Here is a 21,850-nt window from a genome sequence, read left to right as displayed (position 1 = left end):
CTCTTAGACACACACGTCTGTAAAGCCGTATTTTCTAGTTCACTGCGAATGACACCACCCTAGATAAGTCTGAACCATGTGAGCCAGCAAGTAGGTAGCCATCTTTATTGGACAACGCCCAATTACCACAATGAAATACAGTCACATGTGGCAGCGCAGAATATACCAGAACATTTAGAAACATCACTGAGAGCACTATTCATCTGGGCGTCACCTATTGAATAAATTGATATGGATGAGTGTCACAGTCAGTCACCACGTTGAGAATTCGTGGCTAGGTTCCTGTATGGGTAAAACAAACGCTTATAAAGATAATATACTATTAATACACACACACAAAAAAAAACAGCTGCCATTTTATCACTATTGTTTAAAGGTTAAACAATAGGCGTTTTATAGGCTATGCAACCATAGTCGAAGCGATGCACAATATTTAAATCTACATATTATGAATGCACGTCTGGCTATATTTCATTGGAAAGGATAGACTGTTCATTACATTCTATTGAGAAAGCAAACACTCTTGCTTCTCTCTGTCTGTCAGTGCGGTGGCTACACCTCCCCCATCGCTCAGCTGCTAGCGCTCGCTCTACAGCCTAGCGCTGCTGTTTGGAGGAAAACCTGCCTTCATTCATAAAGTCTGTAAACTACTCGAGAGTACTACAGCATCGTGGAAGAGGCGGTTCTCCTAGTAGCTGCACCGCCCACCTAGAGAAGCGAAAGGGAGGGGAGGGGGAGAAGATAGAAGCAGTCATTGGATAGAAGAAAGGAGGGAGCGTGTGGCTACAATGTATGCCAGAGAGCACGCCTGACGCATACAGGGGGTATAGCAAGGGTTTGGCTATGCTGGTGATATCGAGCAGTGACACATTTCTGATACATATGCACTGTTTTCGAAGAGTGCCTTACTTCAGATTAATCATTGCTGCGGTTGACGTGGACGATTTGCTTCCCGTCGCTGCACTGTCCAGGAGAAGTCAAGCCTCATAGCGTATAGAATAGAACCACGTAGGCTACTTGCTATAACGTTTAACATGACTCATGGAGCAGAAACATAACCCCGCATCCTTACATTCGCTTTTCATGTGATGTCGACATGTCTGCTGGTCCTAATGAGACCGAGATGAAGGGAGTGTTTAAACGGTTAGCCTACGTTTTATATGCATTATAGCCTATACATGAATTATCAAAGCCTCATGCGTCCTCATAAACGTGCAAAATGTATTTCTTAATTGCGCATAATACGTCCGAGAAAGCAAAGACAAATCCATTCGGTCACACAACGTGTGAAAACGTTAGTTTTCATCAAAGCATGGGAGGAGATAACCCACTGTTTATTCCAAATAGGTAAGAAGTGAGAGGCATGACAAAACCCCACTAAACGTTCTACTTGAAATGGATGTAATAACCGAGTTATTTGTGTTGATAGCGAGAAAAGACACATACCAATTTAAGGATTAACACCCAACTACACTCTAGAGTGTAATGGCTATTGAAATATAATTATCAAGCACTGAAAAACATCTTATTAAGTTTCTTCGAAATCATAATGTAGCATAAAGATGACAACACTATGTTCCATCTGAATCCATACTTTAGATCTATGTTGTCAAACGTTAGGGGAATCTCACTCATTGTGCATGCAAGCATCATGCCAATGATTGCAAACAAATAATTAAAACACTAAGGGAGAATGCCTACTAGTTGAACGAATTATAGTTAATATCAGTATTATATAAACTCAAATAAAATGTCAAATTCTCAAGTTTATCCACATTGTTTTGCCAGAGTAACAACTTTAGTGTCGTCAACTCATTGCTGTCTAATGTACACTATGAACAGAACTTCGAAATCTTTCAATTCTAAAATGAGAAATGTACATATTTCCAAACTACATTCTTTAAGATAAACAATTCTTCCCCACAAATAATATATAAAGTATTACGCCAAAGAAACAATAAACAATTACATGAAACAAACACTGGTGAACATTTGTGTATTTGCATATTTGCTCATTCTCTTATGTAAATATAATGTAAGTAAACTTTGTTTAAACTCTGTTTTCTGTATTCTGTCTCTAAATGCTGTCTATCACTAGCAGCACCATATCACCAAGTAACATTCCGAGTATGCTAAATGTACTTGGCGAATGAAGGTGATTCTGATTCTGGGAGAACTGATATAGGCCTAGGTCTACTGCTATAAATCTGATATCAATCACTGATAATTGTTTGAATGTAAATGTAAAAAATGTACTTTGAAAACTGAATAACATTAAAGTTGGTGTAATGTCAAATGGTTATTTTGTTGCGTTATTATATATCGAGATACATTACATTATAACTCCAATGTAAAACAACTATCAGAGTACCTTTAGGATGCACAGTGAATATACGTGAGAATAGGGAGTGAGGGGAGACAAATACTCCTCCTAAATGAGAAAACCATGAACATCATGTTAAGATAGTTGTCTTAAATCTGATAGTGTTAAAGCATTGTGCCCACACCCCAATGAAATCACAATGTTACCACTGTAAAGTTCTGAATTCAATACAACTAGTCTACAAGTCAATTAAGCCCAGAAACCTTTACAATTAATTAACATAACATACTCAAAAAAGTTAACATATCTTTACACATAAATTAAAATAATTGAATAACAAATTAATTTCCATAGAGTAATAACAGCAATTGTATTGTATTATACTCAATTATACAGTACTATTTCCAGTTGAACTTATAGGACCCTCTCCAAATGGTCAGCATTGGGGTAAAGCCTGTCCTTTGCCAGATTTTAATGTACAAAAATACAACTGTGGAAAGAATGTCATTTTCTATCAAGTACACGTTGTGTTAAGTGACATTCAATTGCTCAGAGTTTGGTTATCCAGCACTACAACATATATTGTATTCTATTTTCAAAAACATTATTTTCGTTTCTAAATTCTTCAACCACAAAGTTCTATGCCATTAACACCATCCTCTTTAGTTAACTAAAAACGTGGTCCAACCAGAAGCCTTCTGTGAGATCCACTTCAGAAGAATAGAGAAGCTATTCTCCCCATTTACCTTCAAAAAGGTAAATAAGTATTTTGACTAAATAAGATGTTCCAACTTTTGAGAATTTAGAGTCCTTGAACAAATCGGGAACACTTCAAAAGTAACAAAGTGTGAGGTAATCATTCATTACAATGCTCATGTATAGATCTCTGTTTCCCCCAGTCACATAAACAGATTAACAAAAATAAACGCTTAAAACCTTCCTCTAAAAACATCTACCAAAATATCCATATTAATCAATATGACCACAAACAGTTTTCAAAACCTTGCTAAAAGTAACAAGCATCTCCAACTTCAAAGTTCACTTTGAGAGAGAAAGAGCGCGAGAGAAAGAGAGCTACAATGTACTTGTGTTTCAAAAACAATAGGGTGGTTTCTTCCTCGGAGAGTGTGACGTCAGCTTTGACTTTGTTTTGAATCAATGAACCCCAAGGACCTATACAACGTCCAGAATGTGGGGGCTAGTCCACTCTATATGCAACTGACTCCTAGGAGCAGCCACGGCATCCCTCCCTTCCTCTGTTTGGTTCCCTTCTCATGTGTAACTTCCAACACACAGCACAACGCCATGGCTGCTGCCCCAAACATTGATTGAGGAACGTCGGGTAATGATCATTGCTGATCAACATGGCAAAGATATTTGGGCTCTATATTCTAATAAAAAACTGTTTTAAGACACACTAGAGCTCAACTCTGTTAACCATGTGTTATGTTTGGTACAGTCCACAGAAATAACAAGAGCTAAAAGGAATACAACTAAATTAGTTCTAAACTAGACGACAAATAACATTTCTGTCAAGCATTTTGCTCAATACTTGAACATTGAAGCAAGGACCCACTTCATCATAATTCCATTGCATGGTTTCAGGTAGATTGCAATATTTTTTTTCACATTTACTTGAGGTATCAGAAGTGATTCTAAGAAATTAGCAAACTGCAGGGGTTCTCTGTACATGTGTGTTCTATGAACATTCAACAAATCTATCAAATTCTCAGACTCAAAATATTAATATTCACACATTTTAGTCATTCAGCAGACGCTCTTATCCAGAACGACTTGCATTTAGTGCATTCATCCGAAGATAGCTAAGTGAGACAACCACATATCACAGTCGTAGTAAGTACATTTTCCCTCCATAAAGTAACTATTAGCAAAGTCTTGTAACAGAAGTATTACTAGAGGTGAAGAGGAATTGAAACACATTTAAACTCACTATGCAGAGATCAATCAACACCTTGGTTAACAAACAGGTAACTGCCAAAATAAAGGAAACACCAACATAAAGTGTTTTAATAGGGCGTTGGGCCACCACAAGTTGCCAGAACAGCTTCAATGTGCCTTGGCATAGATTCTACAAGTGTCTTGAACTCTATTGGAGTGATGCGACACCATTCTTCCACAAGAAATTCCATAATTTGGTGTTTTGTTGATTGTGGTGGAAAACGCTGTCTCAGTTGCCGCGCCAGAACCTCCCATAAGTGTTCAATTGGGTTGAGATCTGGTGACTAAGACGGCCACGGCATATGGTTTACATCGTTTTCATGCTCATCAAACCATTCAGTGACCACTCGTGCCTTGTGGATGGGGGCATTGTCCATCCTGGAAGAAGCCACTTCTATCAGGATAGAAGTGCTTCACCATAGGTTGAAGGTGATTACTCAGAATGGCTGTGTATTTAATTGGTGTTTACCTTTCCCTCTAAGGGGATGAGAGGACCTCAACCATGCCAGGAAAATGCACCCCACACCATAACAGAGCCGCCAGAAACCTCATTTACTCAAGTGTTTCCATTATTTTGGCAGTTATCTGTATATGGATAATGAAGACAAGGATAAAATGTTGACCCAATGGCATCCCAACATGCCAGTCATTTTAATTAGACCTGACCCTTAACTAAAAACCACACAAAAACAAGTTTTATTCATAACATCGGTCAGAGTGTGTTCAACCTCATCCTTTTCGTGTGAGACTGAAATGACGCCTGCAACCACAACTGGGGAGGAAAAATACAGTTGTGCATTCTCAAATAACAAAGCAACCATGCACGTTTGCTTTTGTATGTTTGCTGGACAAAAAATAATATCAACATGATACATATTTCAATAGATTTAGATCTCATCGCTCCTCGATCTATGTGCGCAGCAACTCAGCGAATAATCTTAATCCAGAAATCCAACACCACACTCACATCCATGTGAGCATGTGTCCTGGTGTGACATGGCACACACTCCCAGTATGATGAAGTGACTAGTATGAGGGGGAGAGGTATGAGGTGGGGGAAGGGGGTTGAGTAAGGGTGTAGGTTTGTAAGCCGCCCTCGCTCCCTCTGCCTTGTAGTGTGTGTGTGTGTGAAAGGGGATAGCATGGCCATACCAGCACATGCCTGTTTGGCAGACATGTGACCTGGAGGCTCCATTTTAACTGATTCAGAGTCAGAGCTGTGAGACTGAGGGAAAGAGCGAGAAAGCGAAAGAACGAGAAGGAGCGAGAAGGAGCGATAGAGGGGAGAAAAATGGAGGGGAGAAAATGGGTCTTCACTTTGCTTTGTAAGGCCTCATAAGAGAACAATAATAATAAAATACTTACATATCATTTGACACACCCACTTCTTACCACCTTATATCAAGATGTGAATTGCAGCAGAGACATGTCTACACTTATCTTCCTACATCTAAAGTAATCATGCTCAATGATATTAGATGATTTCTATCTTTTTCCATTGATGTTGACCTCTAATTATACACATTTTAAAGCTTGACATGGGCAATTTTTTTATATATATTTTGTATTTCCTTAATACTGCAGTGGGCTAAATCAGGGTCACACAGAGTGTTTCTTGGTAGTCTTAAACAAATCTACTTTGAAACAAAAGTATACACCTCACACAAACGGTTATGGGCTTAAAAAAAGGAAGACGACACCTACCTGTACAATTTCAGATATACAGTCTTGAAATGTATAACATTTTGAGTTTGCATCCCACTATTACACTTTATATACATCACAGAAGACTGAAATATAACAAAACCGTTTGACATGGAAACACCAGATTTTCTGAGGTTTAAAAAAATATATGTTTATTCATTCTGATGTTATGAAAAACATTAATAACATTCCACCCATGAGGCAACTAGGTCGTTTGACTGCAGGAAAGGGGAAAAAACCCTCAAACTGTCACCAAGGTCAATGGTAAGGGAAACCCCATTAACACATCACTGTTAACAAATATTAAGCCATCCTTTCATGTGCCTCAGATACAACACAACCTTATTAACTGTATGGGAAGGTTTACATGAAGTAGTCCTTCAGTAACTATTTTGGAAAATGGTGATGACTTCAGGGCACTGATAGAGCATGGCACTACCAAGAGTGTTGACCCGTGAAGGACCGAGCTATTTGGTCACTAAGACATACTTTAAATACAGACAAATGACCTGTAAACCTACACTCTGTTCAGTCACAATTATTTTCATTGTCTCAATAATCGATTGGTCATTTTGGATGTCTAAAATAACACTGCTTTCTCACCTGTGATGCAACAAAATAATTTGTTTATTATAATTAGTTTAGTTTATTAAGGTTCAGTAACACTTTTATGTGTGATGTCATATTACATACTTTAAAGACATATTTTCTTTTCCAATTCAATACTATGAAAAATGTCATTAAGATTTAATTCAGTCATTTGAAGACAGTTTTCAAAAAGTCTTAACAACTTGTCCATTGAGGCCGAACATGTTTACAGCATTAGATAATTATTTATATGAAAACAATATTTCATAAATCAGTAGTTATTCATTACAAAAAGGTAAACATTCTGATTAGCATCCAAGAACCCCATCCTAAGTTAATATAAGAACATAATACAATTATGAATCTTTGGCCCACACAACTCCACAATCCTTAGATCATGCTGCTACTGCGACTACCACGAATCCCATAACATCACGTTCCCACTTCAAACTGTCTTCTCAGACAGAAACACTGCAGACAGTCTTTCAATAACTTCATTGAGCTTTTTGAAATGTATTTTGAAAATGGAACTAATGCTCAACAGTCCATTAACATAGGGAAAAACAACAGCATAGAAAGCAACTTGCCAAAGAGCATGCTGTCTACAACAGTTGTATCTTTCTCAGAGCTTTAATGACCTTGTACAGTACAGACAATATGTGCACTGGAATTGCATCTACGCTTTCCACACCTGGGATCTGCACTCACATCTGGGTTACCACTCATGAAACAGGATTTGGATGTTGAAGACATGCAAACGATTATTCTTTTTTTTTTTTTTTTGAAAATGTATAGAAATTGGCAGACAATTTAGAGCTCCGCTACTTTGGAACCCCTGGACTAAAAATTACTGAGAAGTGGGCCAAGGATTTCTGAAGACAAGCAAGAAATACCCTCTCTCTCCCCATCGAGACCTTCCACATTCCGGCACTTTTGGGTGCCAAGCCCCACTGTGACACTCACAGAAAGGAGGTGGGAGCACAGTTGGAAAATCCACATGAGACACAACACCTCTTAAAGCAGAGCAGAACAGCAAAGGGGACTGACTGGGGAAGCTCCGCCCACTAGGCTCTCTGCTCATTGGTGTCCAAGTGTACAGGGAGCACTCTGGAACAAAATGGCTGCCCTGGGTGATCAAACAGGTGGATGATGAAGCACATTCATGACAAACAAATTTGGGTCCTTGATGAGAAGAGGTGATTAAATGCAACAGAGCTGGTGAAAAGTGACTTGTTTACTGCTGTGAACTAAATCTAAAGAGAGAAAGACTTGAAACTACACAAATTGTCAACATCGTTGGCTATGAAATGAGTAATCAACATCTTGGCATTTAATATTTATCCATTCAAAATGTGCAAACACGTTCAAACGTATTTGTGAACTGATGAATGTATACTCAAAAAATTCCACAAATAGTCAATATCAGAATAGCTCAGTCACTTTGAAAGGAATAATCAACATCTTGGCATACAACATCTATCCATTCAAATTGTGAAGTAATGCATGTTCAATTTCAACTGTTTAATAAATGAAGAGCAAAGTTTTGAGAAAATAAATGCTGTGATTTCATTGAAACTTCCAAGAGAAACAAGCGTTTACAACATGGGTCATGAACCTAATGTGAATTACATGTGAAAAATATTCAGCAATCTTTTGATGATGCCTAAATGTAACTACATTAAAACTCTGCAGCACTATATATTATAGCACATAAAGTGGTAATAACATGGCAATAACAATATTTTAACAAGATGTTAGTTTCTCCCAATGAAAACATTACTTCAATATCCTTTGATTTAATAAATAGACAACAGAAATAAAGATAAACCAGTCACACCTTTATAAAAATTGATCCCTTGGAATTTTCACACAGTGAAATGAAACAAGACATTTAGCAGTGGGATGTAGCTTATGATTGTCTATCACCCGTTTGTTCTAACGTCCTTCAATTTTCAATGAATCGATATAGAGGGGATAGCAGTTGTCACCAGTCATTTACTGTGACACTCTGGTCTTGCCTATTGACCCACTGTGGATTGACTGTGGCTAAAGGTGCTGAGAGATGCAATGTACTGTACGCCATCTAGAGCTGCAGCCCGGAGGCTTATCTTAGCTTCTTTTGGGTTTGCAGATGCAGAATACAGAGGCTCTGTCCTGTTCCCTATGGCCTTGCTTTTCCATATCAACTCGGAAGGATACAAAGGAACAGGCGTGATAGACATAGCACTGATAGACAATTTCATAACAAGCCATAACAAGGCAACGAGACAAGCTTGCCTGCATTGAGTATGGAAATCCAACAAAGTCAAGGAGAAATCCAATAAGGACGTTTGACCTCTTGACGGATTCAATTTGATGAGTCAAACTCGTAAAATGAAGAAGATCACACAAGACGCACACCTATGATGTTATTCATCTTTAACTTTCTCGCCCATTTAGAGGGGAGATGATATTCAGTGTAAAAGGAGATTTTCTCCTTGAATACCTTTTTCCAGTTCGGCCATTTGGCAGACACTCTTATCCAGAGAGACTTATAGTCAGTGCATTCAACTAGGTTAGACAACCACATATGGGTCTTTCCACAGACCACAGCAAACGTACTGATAGTGTAATACATTTTAATACAAAGGTACTAAATACGAGGATGTCAGTCGGATCTAGCTATTACTGTGTAAGGTTAACTTATTTACAAAAAGCTGCATCATATTGGAGCAGAAGCTATATGTGACAACTTAAAGAGGGAACATATCCCTGCCTCAATAGTTTATATGATAGAAAGACTATTTCAGAAAAATGTGCCTTTGACATAATACCCATGGTACACATATTTCCTGTGGAAAGCAGTCAACTTCAGGTTTGTAAAGATGCACATGGATAGCAAGAGAGGGACTTTAATTACACAGAATAACTGCCACAAGAACCACTGACATAAAAAACACTATAGCTCCTTGATCTTACATTTCTCTCATTGCAAAATATATGTTTAAGTATTTAGTTCTAAGAGGCACTGCCCCTTCATGCACACACATCCCTCCCATCCTCCGGTTTGCCCCAGGGGGAAACTTTGTGAGTGTTTACTGTGTTCCTCACCCAACCGAGCGCCCAGAGAGGCCGGTTCACAAGGCACACAAAGAGAGGTCAGGGGTGAGGGGGCGGGAGGCCCCTAACACAGGGAAGTGCTTTTTTTTGGGTGGGGGGGGGGTGAAGACGTTCTGCTAGACTGAGCGAGACTGAAGACTTTGTATTCCAGGAACAGTGAGGTGAGTAAGTAAACATCAGCTGACTGTGTGACCCAGAGTAAATAGAAGTGATAAATAAAAACAAATTAACAAACGCCCCTTAGTCGTGCAACCTCTTCAGACAGGCCAGACATCACAAAAGGGCCACATACCTTCAGTTCTACTCCATTCATAAATGTTCTAAATGGCATTTATTTAACCCTACGTTGATGTTTTTATTCAAACCAAATTGAACAGTCCGTAAAATATCATAAAGGAGAGAAAAGGACCGGATTTAACTTAACAAAGTACTTTAAAGTGTATGGTCACAACCTAAAGCATGAATCAGACTGCCGAAAGAATTGTATCACTGTGGGAGCCCGTTCCTTCTCTTGCTAGGACAAAACTGGTAACTGCTTCGTGCCGACCCGGTAGCAACAAACCTGACGTTTCTACTTGTAGAATCGCAATGCTCGTCAGTGGCCAACAAGTTGACTTTGAGCCAATCAGAGAGCACAAACCCCCACGTGAGGAAGCCAACAGGAGTGACAACAAAAAGGGAAAAAGAGGGCAATTTACATCCACAGTTAAATGTCATGAGCAAGTCACACTTCATATGCAATGTAGGCTATGGGATGGTAACGAGCGAATTGCACAGATGCAATGCACACAAAACTAAATAATTCCTCCAAGCTAGATAACTAATATTGACACTATAATTAAATCACAAAAACAGCTGCCTGTGTTAGCTGCCGAGATAGGGCAGACTCCTTACCTAGCTAGCTAGCTAGCTATGCTGTGCTAGCTAGAGAATATGTTAACGTTAGCTAGCTAAATATTTGGCTATGGGCTGGCACTGCCAGTAGGGGATTATGGAGAGTTAATGAAATAGTTTCTTCGTCATCATGTTAGGTAGTTATCTAGCTGTGGCCATCTGGCCAGTATCAACTATGGCTTTCTACAAAATAGCAACATTATCGCAGCTTGCTATATAGCTAGCTAACATTGGAATCTAGACCATAAAATAAGCTACACACACGGACCTGTATTGCCAAACAACGCTACTGTCACCTTCTGGTTTGGAGTATTTTAACAAGACTGAGTGGCTGATGACTTCAAGGTCTTTGCTGGGTAAACACAAACGTGACCATATTCAGAGGTGTATATTCAAATGTTCTTAGGAAACTATATTTAACTTTCATAATGAAGCTAGAGAAAGTTCAATAAAAAAAGTATATCTTAGATCATTTTGAAACATTGTACCGTTCACATTTTACAATGCAAACGAATTCCACCTTGGTTCATTATCATCTAATTGTTTAGATTTTCTTGAATTATTTCGCAATAACCCGTCTATTAGTCCTTGCAAAAATATATTTAAAAAATGCATCATAAACGCCAACCCAATTTGTTATTAGAGTTAAGCGGTGCATTTTGTGCTTATCTGCCCCGTCAACTGCCATTTCTATCCAGCTGTTTGGTGCAGAGCCACCCCTGGAGAAATACACTCTCAAGGAGGCTTCTTCTGGGTAACGTGCCCTTGGATGGGTGGGATGGAGTGGAGTGGGACGGTGAGGCGAGCCTCCGTCTGTCCACACAGGGACAGCTCAACTCTACCCCGGGGCCTCCCTGCTGTGTGTGTGTGTGTCCTCACATGCTTCAAGATGGCCACCATTGTTCCTGTACACAAGAAGCCAAAGACAACTGAACTAAATTACTTCTGTCATCATGAAGTGCTTTGAGAGACTAGTCAAGGATCATATCACCTCCACCTTACCGGCCACCCTAGACCCACTTCAGTTTGCATAACGCCCCAACAGGTCCACAAACGATGCAATCGCCATCACACTGCGCACTGCCCTATCCCATCTGGACAAGAGGAATACCTATGTAAGAATGCTGTTCATTGACTACAGCTCAGCATTCAACACGATAATACCCTCAAAGCAATTGGTTCCTGGACTTTCTGACGGGCCGCCCCAGGTGGTGAAGTTAGAAAACAACATCTTCACTTCGCTGACCCTCAACCCTGGGGCCCCACAAGGGTGCGTGCTCAGCCCCCTCCTGTACTCCCTGTTCACCCATGACTGCGTGGCCATGTACGCCTCCAACTCAATCATCACGTTTGCAGACGACACAACAGTAGTGGGCTTGATTACCAACAACGACGAGACGGCCTACAGGGAGGAGGTGAGGGCACTCGGAGTGTGGTGTTAGGAAAACAACCTCTCACTCAACGTCAACAAAACAAAGGAGATGATTGTGGACTTCAGGAAACAGCAGAGGTAGCATCCCAGTATCCACATCGAAGGGACAGCAGTGGAGAAGGTGGAAAGACAAACTGAAATGGTCCACCCACACAGACAGTGTGGTGAAGATGGCGCAAGAGCGCCTCTTCAACCTCAGTAGGCTGAAGAAATGTGGCTTGTCAGCCAAAACCCTGACAAACTTTTACAGATGCACAATTGAAAGCATCCTGTCGGGCTGTATCACAGCCTGGTACGACAACTGCAACCCCCTCAACCGCAAGGCTCTCCAGAGGGTGGTGCGGTCTGCACAATGCATCACCGGGGGCAAACTACCTGCCCTCCAGGACATCTACAGCACCCGATGTCACAGGAAGGCCAAAAAGATCATCAATGACAACAACCACCCGAGCCACTGCCTGTTCACACCGCTACCACCCAGAAGGCGAGGTCAGTACAGGTGCATCAAATCTGGGACCGAGACTGAAAAACAGCTTCTATCTCAAGGCCATCAGACTGCTAAACAGCAATCACTAACCCAGAGAGGCTGCTGCCTACATTGAGACCCAATCACTGGCCACTTTAATAAATGGATCACTAGTCACTTTAAACAATGCCTCTTTAAATAATGCCACTTTAATAATGTTTGCAAATCTTACATTACTCATATCATATGTATATACTGTATTTTATACCATCTATTGCACCTTGCCTATGCTGCTCGGCCATCGCTCATCCATATATTTATATGTACAGTCACCCCTTTAGATTTGTGTATATTAGGTAGTTGTTGGGGAATTGTTCGATTACTTGTTAGATATTACTGCACCGTCGGAACTAGAAGCACAAGCATTTTGCTGCACTCGCATTAACATCTGCTAACCATGTGTATGTGAACAATACATTTTGATTTGATTTGTGTAGGTGGGAAGGGTTGGTTTCCCTTGCATTTCAGTTGCAGCTCGGAAAATCCTGACTCTCACACATGGAGACAAATCCATTCGGCTGCACATTGATCCCAGCCGAACGGATCGCTCCTTTCCCTGCTCCACCGTCATATAGGCTCTCCCATTCAACACAAAACCCAAAGATCTCCTCTTTTATTCTGTCTTCTCCCCCTGCCTTTCTTTCTTTTCACCCTTGGCTTCTTCCAGGTCAACAGTTCACATTTTTACCTAAATTTATGGGACACGTTGCCAATCCCCCTGCGTTTTTCCCACAGCAGCGTGGTGGGAATGTGTGTGTTGGTTGATGTGTGTGTGTTGGGAGGGGGACAGGGTTGGGGTGGATTTAGAGGTTAGTGGTGTCCATGGCAAGTCCAAAGCTGTGAGAAGATCTGAAGGGAGTGGGACTCAGCCCCTTTAAAAACAGGACAGATGGTCCAAACCAGAGAGGGGGAAGAAGGCACATTAGCAAGGGGTTGGCGGTTTCTTAAAGAGACGGTGCACATTTTCCCCCCAGCTAACCCCCTCCAACAGATTCCCTTCCCTCTCTCCAATCCATACACACAGAAATGGACACGTCTCTCTCGCCATCTCCACAACCCACACAACCCCCCATTAGATTTTCTTTCCTTCTGAAAGCCCATAAGGAAGTCCTTCCATGCAGCGCCCCTGCCTCTCCTCCCTCCACTATATTCCGCAACTGAATCCCCGGAAAGAGAGAGAGCAGCTAATCATATGACCCTGTAGAGGAGCGTGCGTGCATGTATGCGACAGCTCTCTTTCTTTCTCTCTTTTGGTCTCGCTTTCTCTCATTCACTCACTCACTCAGCCGCTCGCACTCACACTCTTTCTCTCATTCTGCCTGGCTGGCAAAAAGTTATGTATCAGGAATGTAATAGAGAGCAGAACATGCCTTTCTGCTGTGGGTGTGTGAGAGGTCAGGTGTGTGTGTGCCAGCTGTGAGTGGATGTGTGTGTGTGAGAAAGAGCGAGGGAGAAGGAGAGGGAGGGAGCGAGGGACTGCCTTTTTGTGTACTGCAGCGTCAACGGCCTCTCGGCGCTGCACACAGGTGTTCCAGCCAGCTGATTGGTCGCACCCCCTCTCTCACAACGCCCCCTCCCTCGCATTGCCTTTGGTAGTACAACAATCATGAGAGGAAGAAACTGAGTTTGCTGGCTGCTAGCTTGAGACAGGCAATGGGAGCAATACTACAGCACTACTACGTGCTTGATTGATGCAGATCAAGGACTTTTCATATGTGCCACATATTTCAAGGAAGTTTGTTTGCAACGCGGGAAAGAAAAAAAAAACAATAGGACCTGTTTTGCATACACATTTTGACTCATTCTTTCGATGTACATTTCAAAGTAATTTCAAGCATTTTCAATGAAACTTTGTGAAACTTTATTTGAATAATCATATACTGGGCTTTTCCCTCATGATAAAATCACCCGTGTAACCTTTTTTCGCCCATTTAACCCTCTATATAACAACAAAGAGCACCACCGTACTTTAAAACTGTAAATATGCAAATATGTTTATTGCAATCAATAAGAGGACGAACAAACTAATACAATCAGTTCAAATTCTATAAAACAATGAGGACAACATATTTTCTGCACATAAGCGCAACAGTAACATAAAGCCATACTGGATGGATAGGAGACAAATGGGAGGATAATTACAAAACAGTTAATATATATTTACAGTAATGAATGCAACAGGAGTACAGAGGGCATGTTTTCTTTTCACTAAGCACTCCTGCAACTACTCTGCCCCCCAAATACAGATGTGCCCAGGGCATTCAATAGCCAATCCCTGCATCCCACTGGGCATAGACAAGTGGCCTGAAGGCCTGCAAACACTGGTTGTGATGTCACAATAGGAAGCCAACCTTTCTTTTTTCATTTCAGGTTCTCTCAGGGTGGTGTTGGGGGTAGTAGTAGGCTATTGTAGCTCTTTTTTTTTTTTTTACCAGCACCTGGCATTTAGGAGGGGTCTGGAACTTCCCTTTGTTTCAACATCTCTCAGAAGTGTAGGCACATCAAAATAGGCCCAACACGGCATTGCAAATGGCCATGCTCGAGCTAACGTAGCATTCCTCATTCAGCTTAAATCAGTGAAGCAGGGCCATGGGTTTGTGTGCAAGTGTGAGTGGAGGAGGTGTGGTACACACAAAAGCTGTACACACCAACACACATATATTAAAAGAGTAGTTCACTATTTTACAACTTGATGTTAGATGGTTGCTCACCCTGAAAGTAGGCTATGGGCCATGAGAAACTGTAATCCAGGGTTCCGTTTTCTTTAAACAGCCACCCCAAACTTCAGCTACCCTTAGCCACCCAGGAATCGACCCTACTATCCTGGCATAGCAAAGAACAATGCTCTACCAACTGAGCTACAGAGGACCATGTGAGTATGTTTTTAAAAAGTATTTCCAAATCACCTGAAATCAGTTCAAATCAACTCCATATTTGGTTTGATGTTCCTTAAAGGTGATTTGGCCATTTAGAAAATGCTCACATGCTCCCATCCCTTCCATTGATTGTTAGCTTGTGGTGGCTAAAGTTAGCTGAAGTTTGGATTACAGTTTCTCCTGGCCCATAGACTAATTTCAGGGCATGGAAGCATCTAACATCAAGTTGTAAAATAGTGAACTACTCTTTTAAATCTGAAAATTCACACAAAAAAACATAATGTTCCAAAATTACTTTTTAGAGTTGTGGCAAGCCATGCCCAAAATAAATACCATTTAACGTTTTGTGTGACCTGACCAAATTCACATAGAAATGTGAGTAACAGATCTTTCATTCTCATAGAAAGCAAGTCTAATGAGTGGTAGATCTGTTCTATTTGCATTATTTACATGCTTCCCGTTCTTAAGTTTCATTTTTTGGTCTTTTACTTTCGGTTTTGTACACCATCTTCAAACAGCTGAAAATAAAATATTTTGGTTATTAATCATATATTTCATAGCGGTTTAGATGGTACAATGATTCTCTACACTTGCTTGTTTTGTCACATAAACTGAAATCAAGCTAACTATTATAATTGTAGCAACCAGGAAACGGTGGAGCAATTTCTACATATTGCACCTTTAACTTTCTCATCTCAAACAAAGTCTCCCATTTTTTCTCAAAACATCAGACACAAACTAGGAGTTGTCACAACAGCTTAATTCTAATAGTAAGTAAGCGTTTCACTGTTAGTCTACACCTAATGTTTACGAAGCATGTGACAAATAACATTTTATTTTGTAGTACATTTCAATGCCCAGGGCCACATCAACAGATTACTTGCAGGGGAGGGGGTTCCCTCCCTGCATACATTTCTAATTTATAGTGTATGCACTTATGTCAGGAGGGACAGAGTTATGTCTGAAGATCCTTCCTCTATCACCCCTCCCCCTCTCATCTTTCTCTCTCTCTCTCTCTGACACACAACCACAACTCTACATCGTACACTAGGTTCTACTTCACTCACAGGCTTAAGCCCACCTCAATACTTAGGACGCTGCAGAAAGGACACAACTTGTGAAGATATATATATATGTTAATCAACAAGACTGGCAACATAAGCCAATACAAAGAAACAATTATAAATACACAATATAGTTTGAATATTGGAGTCGCCTAATTTAAGCATTAGTATGCAGAAAACAAACGAGATCAAGATAATATGCTGAAGTGATTTTAAATAGCCTATAGTGAGTAGCATGTAGAATAGATATTTGTCAAAATGAGTTATTTTACAGTGGGCTAAATAAAATGGAACAATGGGTTGGTGTTGCACTCCAGTCACATGGTTTCTCAAGGAGAGGAATGAGCCAAAGGAGCAGAGTTTGAACCATTGTCTAATACCTTATAAAATGACCACTTTCTTCAAATGATTTTTTTTTTCTCATTAAAGCCCCTATGCCTGGGCTTCTCATCAAAAATCAAATGAGGCATTGTGTAGCATGTTCCTTGGAAATCTAAAACACACAACTCAGAACAGGCTACTATGGTAGCATTTGCAGAATTCCCAAATAATTGATAGGACTACAATTTATATGTTCAGGTGACAATGACAGAACTATAAAAATGTATTCACGTGAATTTAAAATCCTAACGCTGGTTTTAACAGAATTTGGCCACCGCTAGTTGAGTTGTTGCGGCCATTTTGAGTGTCAGCAAGATATTAGGCCTAGTCGAAATATTAATTTATAGCCTATGTTTAACTTCATGGTAAAGGCTATAAAGGCCTAAGATCAACAGAAAACACAACTTAAACAGCTTTGCTACATTAATAGAGAGGAGTGCGTGCTTTGCAGCAGTGAATGAACGAAAGAAAGAACACCCTTTGCCATTCATGATGAGACTCGCCATTTTTCCCACTCGAGTGACGTTGGATGAGTTCTCTCAGTGGGGGCGACCACGTGTTGTGTATCACCAAAGGTAGGCCTATCCAGTTCAAATCAAACCAATCAAATTTTAATGGTCACATGCACATGGCTAGCAGATTATATTGGGAGTGTAACGAAATGCTAATGATTCTAGATCCAACAGTGCAGCAGTATCTTAACAGGTAATATCTAACAGTTGTGAAATATAGGCTATTCCATGGGCGAAAACCTCAACTATATTTCTCTATGCCATTGAAGGTTGAACATATAGCCCCGTTCAAATTACCCATAGGCCTATGCATATCCGTGCATTTGTTATTCAGACAAAGGTTGTAAAAAGCCTATATGCATCAATTATAGTTATAATTGTTGGTCCCATACAGGCATAGAATCCACCAATGAATGGCACTTGAATGGTAGGCTATAACACATATTTCTATTATTATTGCAATACAGCCACGACTTTTCCTTGTCATGGCTACGGTCTATTACAGACTTGAATGTAGTCTATATGTTTACATCAGCCTACATACATACCACTTTTACAGATAGGGCATAACATATGTTTGAATATATTTAGTAAGTCAAAATAAATTGCATTTGATTAAATGTTTTCTTGAAAAAAAGGCTGGTAAAAAAAAAAGAAGGTATGCCTACACCTGAATTAAAAACTCTTAGCCTAACCTCAAACTGTTACACCCTAATCTCAAACCCGTACTTTCGTAGACGAATAATTTCACATAACCTACATGTGTTAAAAGGTTAATGGTAATGAATATTTTTCAAAACTATTTTTAACTACGCTGAAATGTAGTAATATTTTTAACTGGGTCAACTGTAATGTAGGGAGGGCTCAATGTCCCCATTTTGATATAGCATGTATATAGACAGGATAAATATCCTAGGCTACTCAAATTATTTTTGACGAACTGTCCATTGAATTGATGTGAGTATTGCATTACATTTCAGCACAATATGTGTTTACTGCCATACACATACACGTCTGTTTAATGACAAAATACGAATTAGACCAGAGCAAGAATAGGCATAGCCTATGCATGCACATATAACCATTTATTTTCTACAGGCATACTTCATGATTAATGACCAGAAACAGTATTTTTCACATTTCTAACCCAGAGACCAAATTTATTGGAGATTCAACATTATAAAACAACGCCCAGACAACAACAAAACAATGTTCGTGTGCAATTAAATCAAAAACGTAATTTAAAGGATTCGCTCTTCATAATGAATAATCGCAATGCAACAAATTACTGAAGTTTCAGTAGTTGTCGTAACGTGATTTAAACACATTCGAATCCCACATATTGACATAGCAACTCGATTGTCACTAGGCTGTGCATGACAATATAGTGCCAACATACACAACGTAATCACGTACCTAATGCCACTAAAGTAGCTGTGAAAAGTAGCTATGGCCTACACATTTTTTATAAATAAATAATTCTGCACACAGGAAGGCCTAGGCCTATGACAAGGCCTTCCGGAGGTAAAATGAACATGAGCTATTTAAGTGATGACGTTGCAACCGATATTATCTTCACAGTGTCAAATAAGTGTCCCAGTAATTAATGAACAGCCATCATTTTCGTTTTAAGAGTAGCCTTTAGTGCATACGTAGACAAGACTCGCGACACCACATACTCCACACATGAGTAGGCCACACCGTTTACAGCAATGTAATTAAAGAGTAGCCTAAATACAGAAACTTCATAAAAATATTAGATTTGCGAGTCTTACTACTACATCCACACACCAGGCATATAACTCGACATCTAATGCGTGCATTAACTTAAATAGCAACATGTCCCTTCTGCAGCAGAATCCATACATTACCAGATGCAACAACTGAAGTGTTATTGGGGGAGGGTGCTAAATACCTTTGCTTCTTAGGGACAGAGTGTTCGACCTCAATATGTTTCCCATGGAGCTCCACTTTACCTGTAAAATAAATGTTTATGTTGAAAAAAAACGAGGCCATGTCCTCCATTCAGAGTGTAGACAGTGTATTGCATTTATTTGCCATATATAAATAATATTTACCATGTGACTGAGTTGTGTGTTCCTTAATTGTGTCTTATGTACTAATACGTGTTCAAGATAAGTAGTTAGTGCCCAATAACGCAATAGGCCTGTCATTGAAATATGATGGGCAAGAAGTTACCCTCTTGGCTCAAATGGAAACCCATTCAACAATTGCGTTGTGAATTAACTCCATCAACTCCTATATCACTTCCACACATTGTTCATCTTTTACAACTCATTCTTCCCAGTCCCTCGTGTCATATAGAGTACAACAGAACACTTATAGTCCATTTGAAAAGGACATTGTCAAACATTTATTAAAAGCTGAAGATGAACATTTGCGTGCCCTAGAGTTCTCAGTGATCTATTTCAGGCTTAACACATGAGCAGCATGGCGACCTTCGTGCTATATAGAACACACATCACATGCTACATATGTAGGACATCATGAAGATACATTTAAGGAAATCAAGCCCGTTCGTGACTTGTGAGAAGAATGGGAAAGTAATTTGGCAATGTAATGGTCAATGCAATCAAAGCCATTAATCTATGAAAGAATCGTGTCGATATATGCTTTTAAACTACACATATAACGCATTTTTATCTTAGCTATAGTGGCCTTTTCGCCAAAAGGGGGAGGTGTAAGATTTGATTCTACAGCTCTACGGAGTACACAGAACCTAGTCATACAAGGCACCAGAGAGCAAGGCTTCGGTAAGTACAATAAAAGCGTGTGGCCATAAGGCCGAAATATAGGCATTTGGCTATCATATCCAGGACAAAACTGCGCTTTAGTGTATGTAAATAGACTTAAAATAGAATACGATTCGAGAAATCTGGATATCTTGATGTTCACATTCAAATAGGTAAATAGCCTATGTGATGGGCCCCCTCTCCCTGTAAAAGTTGAGTATCTTGTTGTTCGGCTAAGCACTTCATCAACCTCTTCTCGATTGTTATAGGCCTATGCAACATATTTGCTACGAAGTGTCTCTTAATTCTATCATGTCTTCTACTGGACAATTAGGATTGGGACCCGTGAGGGGAGTGGGCAAACCCTTATATATTTGAGCCTAGGTGGTTTCCCCATTGAATTAAATTACATAAAGGTACGACGCTATTGAAGTGATCATTTACGTTCAATTACTTACCGGAAAATGCTTCAATGGCTTTCATAGCCCATTGGTCGTCTGGACAATCAACAAACGCGTAGCCAGTTTTCATAAGAAACTGACCAGAGTATGGAATCTTGTTGTCATCAAAGGTTTTAACCAAGTCCTCTGCAGTCACGTTTTCATTGAGATTTCCAATGTATAGCTTGTTCATGTTGAAAAATAGAGGTCCTCCAATTTAAATGAAAAAATCTGAGCAACAAAACTTTTTTTCTTTGAAAACGCAACGAGATAGATCTACCCAGGATGATCACAGGTTGAAAACACTTGCAAATGTCCACAAGCAGTAAAAGAAAACGAAATACATTTATTTTCAAAGGAAAACTAAAAGAAAAAGGAAAAAAAGTTTAACGTAATGGTAGTGTTGTAGTCTGATTAAGTCCAATATTGAAGTGGAGAAACCTTGACTGCAGCAACCCAAGCGAATGAATCGCACAATGTAGAATGGATCAATTTGAATTAATTTGATGGTGGTTATGGTGGAATAGTGGTAGAAGTATGGCGGGATCGGGAGAAATGTTTTCCTCTCTCTGCCCCTCAACCTCGAGTTGTACCCTGCACTGTCACAGATCCTTCTGCCTGGCGATGGCACCGCCTCTAAACCGACTCGAATTCACATTTTTTTGTTTGCAAAGAGGAAACCACGTGGTATTGGAGTAGCTAGAGAAAGGGCCAGCCTCCTGGCCGCGTAGCTCACCAGATGAGTGTACGAAGCGAGCCTTCATGCTATGCCACCGTGCTGTGTGCGTATAGGCTTTATGCATACGTAGCCCACACATGCGCGAATGTGCTGGGCATGTCTGATGTCTGCTGAATATCAGTCACCGGGTGGGGATACTTCCTTCAAGATGCGGATGTGTGTTTTGTCCTTTAAAAATATATAAATCATTTTCAGATTTTTGGATAGGAACATAATGGATGACTATTGTGTCGGACGTGTGCGAGTTGTGGCCTACTTAGTTTAATATCAGCTCTTAGCTCATATACCATTTGGTCAAGACATTCTCTCCTCAGCCCAGCTCTTGAAGTCATCCCGCCTCTCCAATGAATATGCATTGTGAAAAAGAATTTGGTCGCCAGGAGGATGTTACATGAATGTAAAATCATGAACTTCAAGTCATTTTCGAAAGTCTCTAACAAAGGTTGTGACATGGGCAACGAGGCCAACAGCAGTCAAGCAAGATACATTGTAACAAATTGCCGAGCGTGGAAGGAAATTGTTACATTGTATCATTGTTTAGGTTCATTGTATCACTCGTA

At 40.0% G+C, this 21,850-nt stretch overlaps 1 protein-coding gene across 4 annotated transcripts in view; it reads right to left on the bottom strand.

Annotated features, from left to right (window-relative positions):
• The window catches only part of LOC120034980 (insulin-like growth factor 2 mRNA-binding protein 1), a 63,116-nt gene extending 41,939 nt beyond the window's left edge, over positions 1 to 21,177 (bottom strand). For 2 of the 4 annotated variants that reach the window (XM_038981715.1, XM_038981723.1), the window contains exons 1-2: positions 20,570 to 21,177; positions 19,274 to 19,334 (exon numbers count right to left, since the gene is read on the bottom strand). In XM_038981715.1, the coding sequence (XP_038837643.1) occupies positions 19,274 to 19,334; positions 20,570 to 20,744 (236 nt within the window). In that variant the 5' untranslated portion in view covers positions 20,745 to 21,177. The remainder of the gene's footprint in view (positions 1 to 19,273; positions 19,335 to 20,569) is intronic. The other 2 variants (XM_038981710.1, XM_038981731.1) reach the window with 2 other exon arrangements.
• Positions 21,178 to 21,850: the final 673 nt, after the last annotated feature.

The sequence above is a fragment of the Salvelinus namaycush genome, chromosome 3, assembly GCF_016432855.1.
Source record: "Salvelinus namaycush isolate Seneca chromosome 3, SaNama_1.0, whole genome shotgun sequence".
In the NCBI taxonomy this organism is placed as follows: Eukaryota; Metazoa; Chordata; class Actinopteri; order Salmoniformes; family Salmonidae; genus Salvelinus; species Salvelinus namaycush.
The sequence above is the reverse complement of the archived record's forward strand: the minus strand, read 5'-3'. Positions and strand labels throughout refer to the sequence as shown.